This window comes from Rutilus rutilus, assembly GCF_951802725.1.
Source record: "Rutilus rutilus genome assembly, chromosome: 20".
In the NCBI taxonomy this organism is placed as follows: domain Eukaryota; kingdom Metazoa; phylum Chordata; class Actinopteri; order Cypriniformes; family Leuciscidae; genus Rutilus; species Rutilus rutilus.
In genome coordinates, this window is record NC_140225.1 from 20,155,959 (window position 1) to 20,168,696 (window position 12,738).

At 36.1% G+C, this 12,738-nt stretch overlaps 2 protein-coding genes across 2 annotated transcripts in view; one reads left to right on the plus strand and one right to left on the minus strand.

The window, feature by feature from the left end:
- Positions 1-210: 210 nt before the first annotated feature.
- On the minus strand, positions 211-10,761 carry memo1 (mediator of cell motility 1). The gene is made up of 9 exons (XM_084390637.1): positions 10,386-10,761; positions 6,973-7,054; positions 6,819-6,887; positions 6,598-6,710; positions 6,081-6,192; positions 3,993-4,135; positions 2,867-2,943; positions 2,220-2,324; positions 211-1,953 (listed from the first exon to the last, which is right to left on the minus strand). The coding sequence occupies exons 1-9, from the start codon at positions 10,444-10,446 to the stop codon at positions 1,822-1,824; spliced, it is 894 nt and encodes a 297-aa protein (XP_084246763.1). The 5' UTR covers positions 10,447-10,761; the 3' UTR covers positions 211-1,821.
- Positions 10,762-11,962: 1,201 nt separating this feature from the next.
- The window catches only part of wdr27 (WD repeat domain 27), a 53,437-nt gene continuing 52,661 nt past the window's right edge, over positions 11,963-12,738 (plus strand). The window contains exon 1 of the mRNA XM_084391354.1: positions 11,963-12,065. The gene's annotated coding sequence lies outside the window, so the exon portion shown is untranslated. The remainder of the gene's footprint in view (positions 12,066-12,738) is intronic.

The following is a 12,738-nucleotide window of genomic DNA, read 5'->3' on the forward strand; positions in this document are numbered from 1 at the left end:
GGTTTAAACTCACACACCCAAGATTCTGCTAACTTTCGATTAGAAAGGAAAGACAGAGACTACATCTTGGGAGAGAAGCACATAACTCATGTTATAATATATGGCATCTTAAATGAATCTTGCCCAGCTCTCACTTCAATAACAAACCCACAAACTGCTCGTAAACATATCACAAACACTAAGACGAGTAAAAGAAACACCACAGCATAGTAACTTTTGTCATTACACTTTATTGTTTCTTTGCAACATCAGCCATGACCCTTGTCATTTCTGGCGAGAATTCTGTAATGCTTAAATGTAACCTGAGATTCAAAACTGACTCCACTAAGGAGCACTTTGATTCATTTTTGACATAGATTTGACAACGTGTGAACTGTTATTTTCTCCACAATAATAGTTAGAATAATAATAAACTGCACTAACATAAAAAATTTGAACAGTACAAGAACAGGTGTTGTGATGGGTGAAGCTAATGATTCTCTTCCCCTACTTTAAAAACAGTGAAAACTGATTTAATAGACAGAATAAATCAAGTACAGGTGAAGGACAAAAAAAAAAAAAATCATGTTTAACACTGACCCAAGGCACATCTGTATGGTATGACATGCTTTGTCTGTTTTCTGTTTTGAGGATCCGGTTTGAGACATTCAAACCTTGGTGGGGATGTACACGAGCCTTGCGGTTTTCCTTCCGATGGTTACCCAGGAAAAATCTTGCTGCATTGTGCTCTTTGGGAGGCCTGGAGTAGACGCGTTAAAGAGGAAAGCAAGACAAAATGCCTACGCCGTTCAGAAAATTCCCTTCTGGCAGTTCCTTGTATGGGTGTGCATCACTAACTACTAGTCAGCTGTTAAACATGGCTGCTAACTTGCATGAGAAAATAAAACTGTTTAAGAATAACCCCAAAAATAGCATTTAAAAGCTTCAGGGTTGATGGGAAAGCATGGCTACTTTGAGGCAGTCTGAAACTGAACCAGCATTAAATCAAACATATACTGCACTTCTGTAGACTTCATATACTACTAAATGTTTCCACACAGTTTGAGATTATATATCAAACACAGTAAAACTAGAAAACTAAATAATGGTAAATCACAAAGGAAAAATAAACAGAACAAAATATAAGAATCAGAAAAAAAGACTTTAATTTGACTACAATAAAGATTAAATGAAAGAAAAACTTTTTTTTTTTTTGGTATAACCAGTACAGTGGAGGGTTAGTGGGTATTGTGTAGCCCTTTAAAAACTACAACAGGACCAATGCAATTCTCAGGGTGTACATGGGCATGTTGCAGTCTGTCAACTTCCTTTTTCAAATTATTTATCATTAGGTGAGATATGTCATTTATCAGACTTGCAAAAAGAGTGAAATGTCGATGGTTTTATTTCTTTTACTTTATTTAAACTTTAAGTGTGTCTTGCTTTTAAATTACACAAGGGCTCGTTGGATACCTAAAGTCCTCGGAGGGTCAAAAGCCGATTCTGCCTCATTAAGACCCCCAACAAACAACAACAACAAAACCAACCAAACATCTGACCTTGCAACACCCAAAAAAACTGCGGCTGAACTTCAAGCTATAGCATCATCCGGGTTGCCTCACGTGGAAAACAGGGTACAGGGAAAGCTGTAGGAAGAGGAGGTTAGTATCTAACGTTACATCTGGATTCAGGGTGTGTGTGAGGATTCCCATCTGGGACAAGCTTTGCATGTCCTTCCTATAAGAAGAGGTGGGAAGGGATGGGGATAGGTGGTCAGGAACAGGACGGGTGGGAAGGGATGGGGTCTTCTAGGAGGCTCCGTGGCTCCTTGGAGAGTTCACCTCAATGAACGATGAGAGCTCCAGCAGCGTAACTCACTGAGCTGTCGGACCAGCTTCGGCACTGGCTCGACTGCGCATAGTTTAGGAAAGAGAAGTTCATGTCTATGCCGTTCTTTTTCAGTTCCGCCACGGCCTGATGGAGTGAGGAGAATCATTGGAGAGTTAACGGTAATCTTAAAAGCTTCATGATGAAAGACTAGAAAGCTGACAAGACATTAGTTGGAGGGGGAAAAAAGACATTAATAAAAGCTCTGCGACTGTTAAGTGCTAGATTAATTACCATGCCTACGGACTAGCCATTATTCACGTTATTTTTCTTCTGCTTTATTGAGTCATCAATGGTTTGCTAAATAAAATGTCCTGGGGGAAATTCATATGAATCATTCATTAGGTACTTACATTAAGAAGAACGCCGATGGGATGGCGACCACAAATAGTATTATGATATTTCTTCAAATAATTGCTAAAGGAGATGGGGTCCAATTGTTCTATAATTCCCATTCCCTAAAAAAGAGAAATGAATATGGATATATTTTACTGACATCAACAAAACATGCGATTAATAATGTGATTTTTTTTATTTTTGCATTAGACATTTGCTGTCGTTTAATTATACAACACAAAATCACGATATAAAATATTCAACTTTCAAAAAGCAAGATGGATTTTCAGGAACAGTAATTAATGGATATTTCCTCAAAGGAGCTCCAGATCAAACGAGATCTTTGTATAGGACAGGACCCTACCGAGGCAAAAGTACTTTGCCCAGTTGGCAGGCCTTTAATGAGGTTTGGGTTGCTAAGAACATCTGCTATTTGACACACTGTCATGGGTGGAAAGTATTAAAGTCAGTCTTTGAATCACCGACTTCCACACCAAAGTAACCATAACAATGACTCTGTAGCTTGGAGAACAATTTTCTGGAACCAGTAATATGATTAGCACATTGTGTATCCCAAAGCAGAATGGGCCACTTGCATGTAAACCTCATATGTCAGACATTATGTGTGAGGTACCAGAAGGAAAGGGCATAGAAATTGGTTTACCATTTTGTCAAGGTGCTCGATAGATCTGTAGATCTCCCCTTGACTTTCATCGTAGTAGGTGTAACGGAAACGTTGACCTGCAGAATAGACGAAAAGAGTTCAGATGAATCATTTAACCAAAGGAGGCACCAAAAAAAAAAATCTACATCTGGAATATTTGTACGAATTCCTACCTATGTAGAGCATTTCAAAACACTCACTTAAGTTACAAGGTTTATTTCCGTTTGGATGCTGCCAAGTCTATGTAGGAAGCAGGCAGCTTGTGTTTCTGGCAAGACCAGCACATTGACGGAGAATGAGAGTCTGTGCTCCCGAGATGAGGTGAGTGAGAAATGAAAGCATGCATATCTTCCTCAGCAGATTACTTGCTGCTTTCGTTATCATTAATTTGAGCGACACTTGATTTAGGGCGGTTTGCTATACCAAACTAATATCATGACTTCACTCTCCACTTTTAGGATTATTGGAATATATATACACATTTTTTAATTAATAAATACATTATTTATATGTAATAATTGGCAATTGTATAAAGTTTGTGTTAAGTGCTGCTTTTCGTGTTATATGCATACATATGCCCATATGTTACTGTTACAAAATTGTTGTGTTTTTCACAAAAAATATTGGGTCACACTTTAGATTAGGGTCTAATTCTCACTATTAACTACATATTAACTATGACTTTTGCCTCAAACTCCTAATTACAGCTTATTAATAGTTAGGAAGGTAGTTGTTGAGTTTAGGTATTGTGTAGAATTAAGGGATGTAGAATCTGGTCATGGAGGATAAGGCATTAATGTGCTTTATAAGTGCTAATAAACAGCCAATATCCTAGAAATATGCATGCTAATAACCAACTAGTTAATAGTGAGAATTGGACCCTAAACTGAAGTGTTACCAAAAATTGGTACACGCAAACGAGAACTACCAAAGTCAGTTGAATAATCAATAACCGATCCAATGTGCAGACCTGTGCCAGAACTAAATGACTAGTCGGTGCAAACCCTAGTAGATTTACTGCTGAAAAGATGTCGGCAGCACATCTCATTTCAACTTACAGGAAATTCTTCACAGATTACTGACTGTAATTTATTGACGGTTTTTGACAGTGTGAGTGTACACAAACCCCAGTGGCAAAAGTCAGAGGAGATGATGAAGAGATTGGAGGGGTCAGCCAGGTATTTGCTTAGTAGCTTGCCATATTCCTGCTCTTTAGATTCACTCAGAGCTCCCACCAGCACAGGAACGATGCTGAATTCATCTTTATGGCTGTTTATGAGAAACAAAGCACAGCAGATAATCATTTGTCCCATTTGTCAAGTCCCAGATGGAGATTTGACATTTGCATGTTTATTAAAATTCATTTTTCATTCAGTTATTTAGCATCACTCATTAAAACAGTGGCCATGCCAAATAAATAGCTCTGCAAAGGTTTTCAGTAGCCCAAATTTCTAAGGTGAGAGTATAATGTGGAGGAATTTTTTTTTTTACATATTACAGTTGCTCAGCAACTAATTGCTCTGCTTGGAAAAAAATACCCAAATGTCTAATCAAACTAATTGAGGGGATGTTAACGTTCCTATGCCCACATACTGTCATGTTTTAATGGCATAACAGAAGTGGTTGGTGGCTCCTGCATTAATTAGATAAAAAATAAATTAAAAAAAGTTTTAAAAAATAACAGAACATCCATCACTGCAAACTAATTAGGAGGCACAGCACTAGGTAAACAGATCCTGACAACATAATTAGTGGATCTGGCAGAGATGAATGAGCATTAGAGTGGGACTATGGGTCAATAATGCTGCTCATGGCTTCTGCATAGAGATGAGGTGAAACTTTGATAGATTCTTGCCAATGTAAAAACCAGGTACATTGAGGAAACCACAGAAAACTATATCAAATATCACGCATTTGCTAGAACGCAACATTGACACAATGTTAAAAAGCAAAGGGTGAGAGTTTTATAAAAACGATGATGATGTTAAATATGTTAACATGTCCAGTACCACTAATATTCTTGGTTCCTTCAAAGAAATCACTTACATTTTAGATTTTTATCCAGACAAAACTTATGGTAACACTTTAGTTTAGGGTCTAATTCTCACTATGCTTATTATCATGCATATTACTAGGATATTGGCTGTTTATTAGTACTTATAAATCACATATTAATGCCTCATTCTGCATGACCATATTCTACATCTCTTAATCCTACCCAATACCTAAACTCAACAACTACCGTACTAACTATTAATAAGCAGTAATTAGGAGTTTATTGAGGCAAAAGGTTGAGTTAATAGTGAGTATTGGACCCTAATCTAAAATGTGACCCAAGTTAAATACACTACTAAAAAGTGTAAAGCGTTCATGACACGAGAAACCAAATATTCTTTGATCGTTTGACATAAAAGACAAGGTCTTTGTACCATTAAAGCATCCTGCAGGTTTTTTATAATTTAAAACATTGTCCTCATTATATATATAAAAAAAGAATTTATGTAATCAAGCTCCAAAGAGTATATCCAATATATACTCCTATATATATATATATATATATATATATATATATATATATATATATATATATATATACATACTACAATATATATATATACTACAATATATATATATATATATATATATATATATATGTATGAAGAGTTCAGATGCAAAAGCCTCTAAGTGCCATCTGAAATCTTCTTATAGAATGATCATTTTTATCAAGCTTGTATATTTAAGTTCAGTAATTTCACTTAAATGACAATTAATAGGTCATTTTCATTGCCATTTAAGTGAAATAACTGAATTTAAATATACAAGCTTGATCAAAAAGATAATTCTAGAAGAAAATTTCAGATGGCACTTAGAGGCTTTTGCATCTGAACTCTTCATATATATATATTCAAATGTATAATATTCAATAATATTAATATTCAAGGGATAGTTCATGTTGTTCCAAACCTATATGACTGACTGTCTTCAGTGGAACACAAAAGAAGATATTTTGAAAAATGTTTCAACTGCTTTTATCCATTTAATTAAAGTCAATAGGTTTCAAAACAACACATTGAAACACCAGTGACTGTGTTCCACAGAAGAAAGAAATGCATACAGGTGTCATCAGGGTGACTAAATGATGACAGAATTTTCTGTTTTGGATGAACTGTTCCTTTAACGGTCCAGATGAAGATGTTCATTGTCTGGTCGTTACCTCTCCATGGCTTTAGCGGTATAAGGCAGGTGCATCTCAATGCTGTGTTCATCTTCGTCAGTCTGCAGACTCATCCTCTCAAACATGCCCGTTTTCCACAGATCAGCGTAAACTGCGTGAGAGAGAAACGGGGGGGATTTAAAGCCCTTGTGTTTTCACTTATAGGCTTTCATTGACGAGTTACAAACAGAACAGGTACTTTATGATAATTACACAAACCCTCATTAACATGAACACCAAGGAAATAAAAAGATTATCCCTCATATTTCTATGTTGCACATTCGTCATGGTTATAGTCAAAGTCAACAGCTAGAAAACTATTGTATAATAACAAATATAGTCATTTACAAGTTGAAAATGTTGCAATCACTTCTGCAAAGCTCAGTTTGAGAGCAAATGAGCCAGAAGTAAAAACAATCTGGGTGAACACCTTTCTGTGCATTCTTATTCAATCCGTATTTAATCCTCCCAAGGTTTCTGTTTTGAGACTGGGCAGGGAGGAAATGAGATTCCTTACCCTTCTGGTCGATCCTCAGGTCATACAGTGGCGTTCTGTAGACCTCGGCGGGGGAGAGGGCACAGCGAGACAGCGGCACATGGTGAGAGGGGCCGAGAATGAACACCCTCCGACTGATGAATAAGAGAGTGCTGCGGTTACCTCTCTCCCCACGGCAAACTCAACATTACGGCTACTTCCAGAGAATTTAAAGAATCTCTGATGACAGGAGGGACACTTACGTGATCGAGGGGTCCACCTGCTTGTAGGCGTGAGCGGCACACGCGCCGCAGTAGGTGTAGCCGGCGTGCCTGCAAAAGACAGTTATTTAGGAATACAAAAACACAACGGAAACTGAAGCAAAAAAAGATGTCTGTCTGGTTTGACTCCACATACGGTGCTATTATGGCTCTAGCTGGACCCACTGTAGATTGTGCTTGAGATAACCAGCCCTCGAGTTGTGCGTTAAGCTGGGATCCTAAACGCAAAAATAGAAGAAAACCTTATTAGCAAATAAGACATAATTTGACAGCTTGGATAACTCGGCAAGGATGTAGTTTGTACGGTACCATTCTCACTATGTAGAAATATTTTGATTCAATCAACAGAAGTATTACAAGTCTCCCTTTACAATCTACAACATAAAATGTAAGACAATGTTCAAGATCTTGTAGATCTTAGCACCTTATTAGCTGGGAGAGCGCGGTGAGTGCTTTCATTGGACCACAATATTTCAAGGCATTAAGAAAATTATTTATCTATTTAGGAAAATCGTGATTTTTTTTTATGCATTGTATTCATGACAAATAGTGTAGGGTAAGTGATCATGTAGAAATAAAAACAGCAGTATAAAAATCCACTTGATTGTCATTAAGCATATTTTCATCCCTAATTTCAATTGGCGTAATGCAAAAAAAAAAAATCCAATTACTGCAATGCAGTAAAAAAATTACATTATTTAATATTCATTCATCATAGATTCACCTCAGTACCACGACATGCTAAACAATTTTATAATAAAGCATTCACCTGTGGATTCCTCCTCTCTACTTCAATCCTTCAAACAAAAATGAATCAATAGCTAAAATTGCTGTCCTGAATGTTGATTTCAGCAATATTTCAGTCTCAGACAGTGCCATTGTCCCAATTCTAATGAAATTCTTATCAGAGTCTGACAGGACAAGATAACAGTTATGAGAACCAGTGAACAGATGAACTTCGGCTGATTCTGTGAAAGGCATAGCAACAATACAACCAAATTGGTCAAATTTTAACAGTTGTTGTTAATCAAATCTCTAAACTGTAATGAATCACTATTATCACGAATGATACTCCCAAGAGCATCTGAATATTGATGAATGTACAAATGTATTCATTTTAGTGTTGGACCGATATGGATTTTAATGGCTGATGAGGACACTAATATCTACAGTGCCGTTTTTATATAATACAGTGTAATGATTTAGGTAGGCTACATGTTAGGTAATATAATCTGACTACTTTCAGATTACTTTTGACCTAACTCGTTTAACACATTGAACTGAATAGGATAATATTGTACCATATTGTTATAAAAATACAAAGAGACGGAAATATATTCTTTATCATTTTATATTTTTAATCAACAAAGTGCATTAAACATTACGTCAGGTTTTATAAATCATAAAAAGTCAAATTAAAATAATGAAAATTACAATAAAAAGGTGTTTGAAAGACAAATGCCTTCCAAAGACATAGTAATACATGGTGTTAAATGACTTACTGAGTGATAATTCAAATAATAATTCACGTTTTCATCGGGAGTTCGATATGCAATGTTACAATGTTGAGAAAACTCCTTAAAAGTGAAATGATTTCTGTAAAATCCAGCAGTCAAATGCTTTGTGGCCTTTCAATTTGCCATGTCTGTGTGTAATTTCACAAAACTAGGAGACTTTTTGAATGTATATAAGCGATTGCTTTTTTTTATTATTTTTTATAAAAAAATTAAACCATGAAATAGAAGAATTAGGGAGAATCACTAAATTATGAATGATTTACTGCCATTATGTGAATATGTAATCAATAAAAAAAAGCAACTATAGGCTGATTGTGAGTATTTTAAAAAGTAATATTCTAATTTCAAGTACTTTTTCCAAGTACTATTTTTGAAATCTAATTATGTAACCTAGATTAAATGTAATCAGTTACTGCACAGACAGACAGAGAGAGAGAGAGAGAGAAAGAGAGAGAGAGAGAGAGAGAGAGAGAGAGAGAGAGAGAGAGAGAGAGAGAGAGATTCATTAATTGACAACATTGTCTGTACATTTTGAAACTGTCACCTTCCTGTTATTGGCCAATCAGGCAGTTATGATCTAAAGTCTGTAACTGAAGACATAATAATCTAAGGATGTTTATAGTCGTGTGTGCCACAGTAACCTCTGTATGTGGGAAACCATCAACAAAACATAAGGACCCACTAGACTGTTTTAAATAAATTACATTAGATATTATTTGCTGGAAATAGACCTTCTAGAATACACATGCAAAAGACTGTTGTTGTTTTTTACAAAACAAGATCTCTAAATATGTTGGCAGCTTGCTGAACACAGGTCATAATGTAAAGGCCAGCAGACTGATTTCTGTACAGTATAAATATGTGATCTAGTGTGTGTGTGTGTGTGTGTGTGTGTGGCACTGGGCTTTTGTCATGCATCCTTTGTTACTGCATGAGAGAGAGAAAAAAACACCATCGGCCATCTAAAGACTTTCATGTGCTGACTGTGCTCACTGTATTCACTGTATTTGCTGGAATGGAACTGGGCAACTAAATGCTGACCGATATAACAATAAACAGTATTACTTGACATCAGTATTAATGAAACATAGGGTTTGATTTTCCATAAAAACATAGCTGTCATGTACAGCTGTTATATGAACTTCATCAAATAGCTTTAGCCGTTAGCAGGGTCAATCCAGCCGTCTTCTGAATTGCGGCAGTTTATCTATCTGGATTTACTGATCCGGCAAAGTAGGGCTGGGTAAAGTTAGTGTGGATGCTATATTAATCTGTGGTGTTAGTTCGTGTAGTTGGTGTGTATTAGAGGAGATTCACACACACACCGGCTATAGGCTAACCCGCTAACTGCTGGCCTGTTTTTGTTCTCAGCTGCTGATATACACAGAGAAGCTACACACAATAACGACACAAAAATACACAACAACAACAACAACAACAGGCAAATATGAGAGAAACACATGAGTCTGGTCGATTTAAATATTGGCCCATGAATTTAAATGCAAGTGTTTTTTTAGTTTACTCCCTGAAAAGCAGAAATAATTATTCAAAATTATTTCTAACATATAAACTAAATCATGAAATGGCCATTTAAATGCTAAGGCAACGTAAATGCCGCACTTTTGTTTACAGAATTAGAATAATTGGGATGCAGAATTTTATAGTATATTTTAACTAAATTAAGCTGACATGTGTTAGGTTGCATTTAAAACAAAGCCAGTTCGTTTTTTAAAAGGATGTCAGCTCAGGGAAAAAGGTATAAATGTAAAGAAACGCGCTCTGTGGTCATTAAACAATTTTAATCTCGGCTATTTAATAATTCCCAGCTGATCGCACAGGCTGTGTCAGAAAACGTAGTGAGCTGCCTATGTAGGCAGCATTTTTGGCTATCATAGGAGCGTGCTGAACATCCAAGTTATGCTGTCTAGGTAGGCAGCTCACCAGGTTTTGAGACACTGCCAGACACACACACACATTGGTGTTAAGCAGGACACCGGACCTCAGGCCCGGGCCGCTGTCTCTCTGGCTCTACCTGAGGCCGTGTACCAGCTGCCGGCGTGGCTCGCTTCTCTGCACACCATCCGGTTCGACATCTTGGTGCCCGCGCCGCCTATCTTGGTCCAATAAAACCTCGTCGGTGGGGGGAAGAATGAACTAAAAACACTAGGAAAATATGCTAGCCCAAAAAGTATCTGCCTGTGCTGAAGCTGCGTGCCCAAAGAAGGAGTAACTTATTTTATATCTTGATATAAATGTGGTACATATGAGTGACAATACGCAAAAATATATAAAGAGGTTGATAGTCTAGCTGTGAAGAACAAAGATCCAACCAGTTCATCCGCTCGCTGCCAAGTTTGTCTATGTTATCCGGATGGGCTGGTTTGGCCCATGTCGGCTTCCGTTCCGTCAGAAAAACTGGGCGGGGAGAGTTGATTGACTGACTAAAGCAATAGACTGATTGGTCGATGGCGATTAAAGGCGTGTCCAAGGGGATGCATATGTAGATAACGCTTTGATTATTGGATAGCTCAGTGTGTTCGGCTGAGACTCATTGGCGGAAAACCTATGTGGGCGTGGACTCGCAGACGTTTTGTTGCTGAAAGCACCATTCAGTATTTGTAACGTTCAAATAGGATTAAATACATTTTGTGTTGAAGAAATGTGCTTTTTTTTTTTTTCGTGAAACGACAGAAGAGTCATAGAATATGTCATTTGTTTTATGGTTGTCAAATTGTACTAAAAAATTTGGAAAAATGTAATATCTCTTTTATATAATTTTATGAAAGACGGCGTTTGTTATTGTGAATATGATGATAAAAGTATTGACAACATGCTAAAATGTATAATTTTTTTATTCACAAATGTGGATTGTCTAAATTTATCCCATTTTATAAAGGTTTTTGCAGTGAGTTTAGATTAAGATATAGAAATACAATAATCTAACCTGCCAAATTCCATGTTTTATATATTATTTTACAAAAAATAGCCTGTTAATCTTCGACGTTTTCTTACTATTCATGTTTTCTTTTTGCTTTCATTTATTGTTTTATAATTGTTCATTGTAACTTAATTTCAATGTGCATGGACTTGACTGACTGACTGACTGCAGTTTACCACCAGAGGGCATTATTGCATAGAAGATTAATTCCCTGTCTTTTTAAACTAATACTGTATTCCAATAAGTTTGTGTTAGTTTGGGCCGTTTGTGTAAATACAAAATCAGAGGCTACAGATCTGCTGCGCTACATATAATACGGATGTATCCAAGAATAATCAATCTGTCAACTCGTCATTATTGTTCTTCATATTAGACTTTAACAACGTGAATTGTTATTATAGACATTAATAAATATTTGGAATAAGCCAGAGACACAAAAAATCCCACAAATCTACAGTGTCGTATCAGGAAGGAAATTTATTTTTATTTTTTTCTTTCACTGTACAGTACACTGACTATAAGCAGAAATTATTGAAAATCGCCTAAACCAACAGTACAAATCGTACAAACGTTAGCAATTGTCCCTTCTGGTGTGCCGTCCCGAAAAGATCCCGTTGCCAAAGCAACAAGGACGCAATTGCTACTGGATCACAGGCCAAAACCTGAAATACATGTTTGAACTTCTGTTACTAGTACTTAAGTTACACATATATGATTAAACCATATGTATGGTCACATTCGTAATACTTAACCAACAACGCAATTTACTTTCAGGTGAGTGATGAACGGAATAAACTTACTTTTGAAGCTGATGTCATGCCACTTTCCATTAATTCAGTTACAAAACACGGCCTATAACTCAAAAAACGTAGAGCTAGTTTTCAACAAATGGTCAGTAAAAGCAGGTGTTGAGTTTTTAAAAAAGTAAATTAAGCTTTCTCTCAAGGGCTAACGTTAGCTAGTTTGGGACCAGTTTGCTATTTTACAGTTATAACTAAGCGTAACGTTATTATTCATTAAAGAAAAGAAAAAAATTCTGTAACGTTACAGTAACTTGGTTAATATGACTTTGATAAATACAGTCAAAATTGCAATGTGTGTAAAAATAGTATAAAAATAATAATAATAATTGAATGAAATTATTTACTTCCTGCATTCTCTATCATTGGTTCAAATTACATGATGTTACTTCTGTGTCGTCACAATTATAAGGAATGTTTATAATATTGGGGGGAAATTCTGTGAGCAATTTTAAAAGACACTTCTTTGGTTTTATTTGATACACAATACCGACTAAGAACTCCCCAAACATTTTCCCACTCAAATGAGGGAAACATATTAACCCAAACAAATTTAGATGGAGGAGAAATATTGATTATAACTGCTGTTTCTGTAATAGTGAAAGAGAGTCTATTGTGCACTTATTTTTTGAATGTCCCTGTTCTTC

Excerpts from the sequence above, each read along its gene's own strand:
- memo1 (XM_084390637.1), bottom strand. The coding sequence starts at position 10,446 with ATGTCGAACCGGATGGTGTGCAGAGAAGCGAGCCACGCCGGCAGCTGG. Across the intron at positions 6,888-6,972 it reads GCTAGAGCCATAATAGCACC|GCACGCCGGCTACACCTACT; the intron begins GTATGTGGAGTC and ends TGTCTTTTGCAG. Across the intron at positions 2,325-2,866 it reads TCGAGCACCTTGACAAAATG|GGAATGGGAATTATAGAACA; the intron begins GTAAACCAATTT and ends TCTCTTTTTTAG.